The 4,694-nt window shown below is 33.6% G+C and overlaps 1 protein-coding gene across 1 annotated transcript; it reads left to right on the top strand.

The window, feature by feature from the left end:
- Nucleotides 1–32: 32 nt before the first annotated feature.
- Nucleotides 33–4,455, top strand: LOC104895795 (alpha/beta hydrolase domain-containing protein VTE7). The gene is made up of 10 exons (XM_010682405.4): nt 33–405; nt 1,977–2,071; nt 2,154–2,251; nt 2,369–2,418; nt 2,523–2,618; nt 2,709–2,798; nt 2,896–2,988; nt 3,084–3,179; nt 3,654–3,719; nt 3,907–4,455. The coding sequence occupies exons 1-10, from the start codon at nt 214–216 to the stop codon at nt 4,033–4,035; spliced, it is 1,005 nt and encodes a 334-aa protein (XP_010680707.3). The 5' UTR covers nt 33–213; the 3' UTR covers nt 4,036–4,455.
- Nucleotides 4,456–4,694: the final 239 nt, after the last annotated feature.

Here is a 4,694-nt window from a genome sequence, read left to right as displayed (position 1 = left end):
TAGACTCACTACAGTGGTAGTCATTTAAAAGGTTTTCCCATGTTCTCAACTGCTTCAGACGTTAATACTTTCAAATTTCCATACTTCTTTTGTTTTATGCAGCGTTTATATCAAACCTCATAACATATTACTGAATCAACCGACGTCTCCATTAAACTTGTTTTCTTGGTTAATAAAAGAGTATCCATAATATTAATTTCATAAGCAGAAAAAATGCAAGCATTAACAGTAACACCAAGCAGCTATTCAACAATGCAGCATTTGAAGAACTTCAAAAACACCAGAAAATGTTTCAAAGTAACATCAAATCATGAATTCCCATCTTTTCTACCCAAACAAATCCACAAAATCAAAGACCCTTTTGCTAGAAATTTGGCTATCAGAATCGAACAATTACCTGTGCAGGTCAGTTTTTTCTTCTTTCTCCATTTTTTTCTCTTTTATTTTATATTTTTTTTAGAAAGAAATTTTGGACTTGCTTTTGATACTATTCATGATTTCATACTAATTTTGTCTTTTGAAATTTCAATATATAGAGTAGGCCCCAAAAGTGCATTTGCATGTAGGTTTTTTGGGGATTTTCTTGTGTTAATTTTCATTTTAGTAGTTCTGTTTGAATCTATTATTTCTGCTTAATATTACAGCTTGAAAAAAATGCTGATTTATGAATTATTTATTTTCCTTTTTGCTTTCTTTTAATTAATGTAATTATACTACTAATATAATATCTGCAGTCCTGTCAATTATCTTCTTGCATTTTTTTTGCACTGCATTTTCTTAAACCTTGTTTCATCCTTCTAATTTTGGTTAATTTTGTCATCTGTTATAGATTTACTTCAAGACCTTGATTGTATGCTGTAATAAATTATGCTTTTTTTCAAATTATGATGAACAATTTGAACAAGATGCAACTCTAGATTAGATTGTGTTTGAAACAGCTATCTTTTGAAATTAGAAACTTCCAATGAAGTACTTTTATGGAAATTTCATGTTTTTTGATTGATACTCTCTTGTTTATTGTTGGGTATAGTATATCCCTAAACTATGAAAATTACTCTAGAATTTTATCTATGGTAAGTGGTAACCCTGGAAAGATCTTCTTGTGATGAAATTAGTTTCTGAAGATTTTGGAAATTCACCTGTAGATTGTTGTATTTTGCAATATATTTGGCTGCATTTAGTACTTGTGGTTTCCTTAACGTGTGGTTTTAGCCTTTTAGGGTGTGTTCTATTGACTGGAATGTATGTAAACTCAACTTATCCGAACTTATTGGGAACTCAGCTGTAGTTTGTGAATTGAATTTATTGGAATGTAGGACAAGCCCTGATTGTTATTTGAAAGTAATAATAGACGTTACGACTCCCCCTTAGTTTGGAGGGGTACAGAGGAAGAAGGTGTTGTGATAGCCTTTGCATCTTTGAGGGTGTTTTACAACTCTTCTCTTGGAGGATAGAAGATAGAGAGAATGGTTTCTGGAAAGTGGAAACATTGCAATTGTAACCTTGGTGCGCAATTTTAAGTAGCAAGTTTCACTTTACCCTTACCGACGAGTATGATTAGATGTAATTTAATTGTATATATCGGTAAAAGAAAGGGAGAGTTCAAATGATTAAGTTATTTCAAATATTCGATGAGTTCGTGATTTTTACATGAAAATTAAGTTATATGGTGAAAATAAAAATTGAATATTGACAACAATTATTGAAAAACATAACTACAGTTAGCATCTTAAAAAACCCTGTAATTTATATTAGATTGGAGGAGTACCTTGTGAATTACTTCGTCAAAAAATAAGGTAATCATACTAACAAGAATTGTCTTCATCTGAGAACAAAAATATGTTCTCAGGATTCTCGAAATGACATTTTAGAGACAAACTGTCCTCTTTCCTTTTCTGATGGTTTTGCTTTGGTTCCGTATGTGATTGATTTTAACTTCCCCAAATTCTAACATGCTTTGTTTGATGTCATTGCAGGTCTCGTTTTCAGACGCTTGTATCATGAGTAGCTGCATTAGGCCCTCTGTACAGGGAAAGACATCCCCAGTTGTTCTCCTTCATGGTTTTGATAGGTAACATTCTTTTGGTGATATATGCTCGTATTGTGTGTAAAGGACCTTGTTGTTTATTTCTACATGGTTCATAAATATCCAGTTCCTGTTTAGAATGGAGATGTGTCTACCCATTACTTGAAGAAGCTGGCACAGAGAGTTGGGCCGTTGACATTCTTGGTTGGGGTTTTTCCAATTTAGGTATGCTGCCTTGATATACATCACAGAACATTTGTGCATCTTATTGGTCTCTCTGTTAGATTGATGTTCTCTTCCTTAGCTAACATGCATCACTCTGACCTCAATATGGTCTATCAGAACAGCTTCCATCTTGTGATGTGGCATCTAAGCGTGATCATCTATATCAGGTAGTCAAAATCTTAAATCCATGTCTTTTTTCAAATTCATTTTCTACTTCCACTGAATAATATGTAGCGTTTACAAGTATTCAGTTGCGTCTTGGTAATAACAGTTTTGGAGATTGTACATCAAGAGACCGATGATACTTGTAGGACCAAGTCTAGGGGCTGCTGTCGCAGTTGACTTTGCAGTGAACCATCCTGAGGCTGTGAGTTGCCCTCATAAGATCTTCGAAAAATCTAACATACTACTCACTTCTATATGTAAAGTCTAAACTCTCTATTGCTCATGTTTTTAGGTCAGTAGATTGGTTCTTATAGATGCAAGTGTGTATTCAGAAGGTATAGGTGGACTGGCACAGCTGCCTGTTATTATTGCTAATGCTGGTGTGAGTGCCATTCTTTGTCATAGTCATGTATTCTAGATGGCCTTCAGCATTAGTTTCATTCTTGGGTATTTAACATTTTGAGATTTTCTTGGAGCAGCTTGCGTTATTGAAAAGCATACCACTACGCCTATTTGTGAATAAGTTGGTGTTTAAGAATATAACAGTGAGGACCAGTTTGGATTGGATGAATGTGAGAATCTTTTCATCCTTCTCACAGTTAAGAAGTTTATAGTAACCAAATGACCTTCATTTGATGATGTGATTATTTTTAATATAAACTTGCAGATAGGTCGATTACATTGTCTATTTCCATGGTGGAGGGATGCAACTCTTAGTTTCATGGCAAGTGGAGGTTACAAAGTTACTTCTATGATAAAACAGGTTTGCCGGATATGGCTAGACTCAACTTTCATTGTTAAACCTTCCCTGATTTTGAGTTGTGTGCTTGTCACCACCTATCGAACATACAAGAAGCATTATCTATGGATGTGTGTTTCATAAGTTGAATCTAGTAAGAAGTTGAATTCATGAATATATCTTGCATCAGAATCATCATATTGTTTAGGAAATGAATGGTCAACATTAAGAAGCTTGAACCTTAAAAGTCAAACACAACCTTTTATTTTGGAATGGAGAGTAATAGAGTATTAGGGATTAAAAATATAAAAAAAAAAACTCGATACTAGCATAGAGATCTTTGTGTTTTGCTCATAAATCATCCAAACTACTTTTGAAAGACATTTTGGTCCTAATACAGTGACTACATGCATCATGCATGTATTGTCTTCTCCAAGAAGTTCATGTAAGATAAACCAATATTTATGCCTAAAGAAGTATGCTACTTACACTTGACAGGTCAAACAACGGGCACTTATCATTTGGGGCGAGGATGATCAGATCATTTCCTATAAGCTTGCACATGTAAGTGGGAACTTGCAACTGAATATTACCTACTTCACTTGTTTTGTTAAAGCAGACTATTAAAAGGTTTTAGTAATAAGTAATGATTCCTCCATCTCAAATGTCAATATCTTAATCTCATCAACTGTCTTAATTCGACTGAACATAGAAATGATTGATCTCTTTTTCCCTATGGCAAAAAATCCAGAGGCTGCATAGTGAGTTGCAAGATGCCATTCTGCGCCCAATACCAGATTGTGGACATGTCCCTCATGTAGAAAAACCTTCCATTGTTGCAAACTTGATCCTCAAATTTGTTCAAGATGACTGCTACTGAATTTTAAGGTGTTAGTATGTACCAAACCCAAATGTCAAATACTTTATGTAGCCAAACTGTAGTTGATTCATTAAATATACTAAAGGTAAATTAGGGCTGATATGAAAGCTGTAATTTTATTGTAATTGATGGGTATTGCAACATCAGCCGGTTAGGTCCTGTTCTTTTGGAATTATTTTCAGTTCAACGCAGTTTTTCTCTGCAACTCAGTTCAGTTTAGATTCTCTTAATCCAAAAGAACGAGACCTAATTGCATGCAGGCCTGCAGCCATAAGGTCAATTTTATTCGTTTTTATTTTTTGATGGCCAATTTTATTCGTTTTTATTTTTGATGGCCAATTTTATGTGTTCGCTCTTTTGGGATGTGAGCTTATGCATTTGAAGTATTAAAAGTCAAGAAGATATTGACTTTGACCATTATTTCTAGTTACATATTAATATAGCTGATATCTCAATAGTATTCATTGAAACATAAGGTTTGATTGTATTCTCTTATATATTGGTTAAATTTTATGATTAGAGTTTACAACGTTTTACTTTAACAAAAGCAAGTAGGATTTGATTATTATGGAATGGATGGGGTAAATATTTAAAAAACCAGTTAGATGGAGAACCTTTTGATTTAACTAGAATTCCTTTCATGTAAATCAAAAATTTGT

Source organism: Beta vulgaris, chromosome 6 (assembly GCF_026745355.1).
Source record: "Beta vulgaris subsp. vulgaris cultivar EL10 chromosome 6, EL10.2, whole genome shotgun sequence".
Classification (NCBI taxonomy): domain Eukaryota; kingdom Viridiplantae; phylum Streptophyta; class Magnoliopsida; order Caryophyllales; family Amaranthaceae; genus Beta; species Beta vulgaris.
Note: the sequence above shows the minus strand (reverse complement) of the source record. Positions and strands in the feature narration are given on the sequence as shown.

What these genes read in the sequence shown, in the direction of transcription:
- LOC104895795 (XM_010682405.4), top strand. Translation starts at nt 214, where the DNA reads ATGCAAGCATTAACAGTAACACCAAGCAGCTATTCAACAATGCAGCAT. An exon ending in TCGAACAATTACCTGTGCAG is followed by an intron (nt 406 to 1,976) that starts GTCAGTTTTTTC and finishes ATGTCATTGCAG; the next exon opens with GTCTCGTTTTCAGACGCTTG. An exon ending in TTATTATTGCTAATGCTGGT is followed by an intron (nt 2,799 to 2,895) that starts GTGAGTGCCATT and finishes TTCTTGGAGCAG; the next exon opens with CTTGCGTTATTGAAAAGCAT.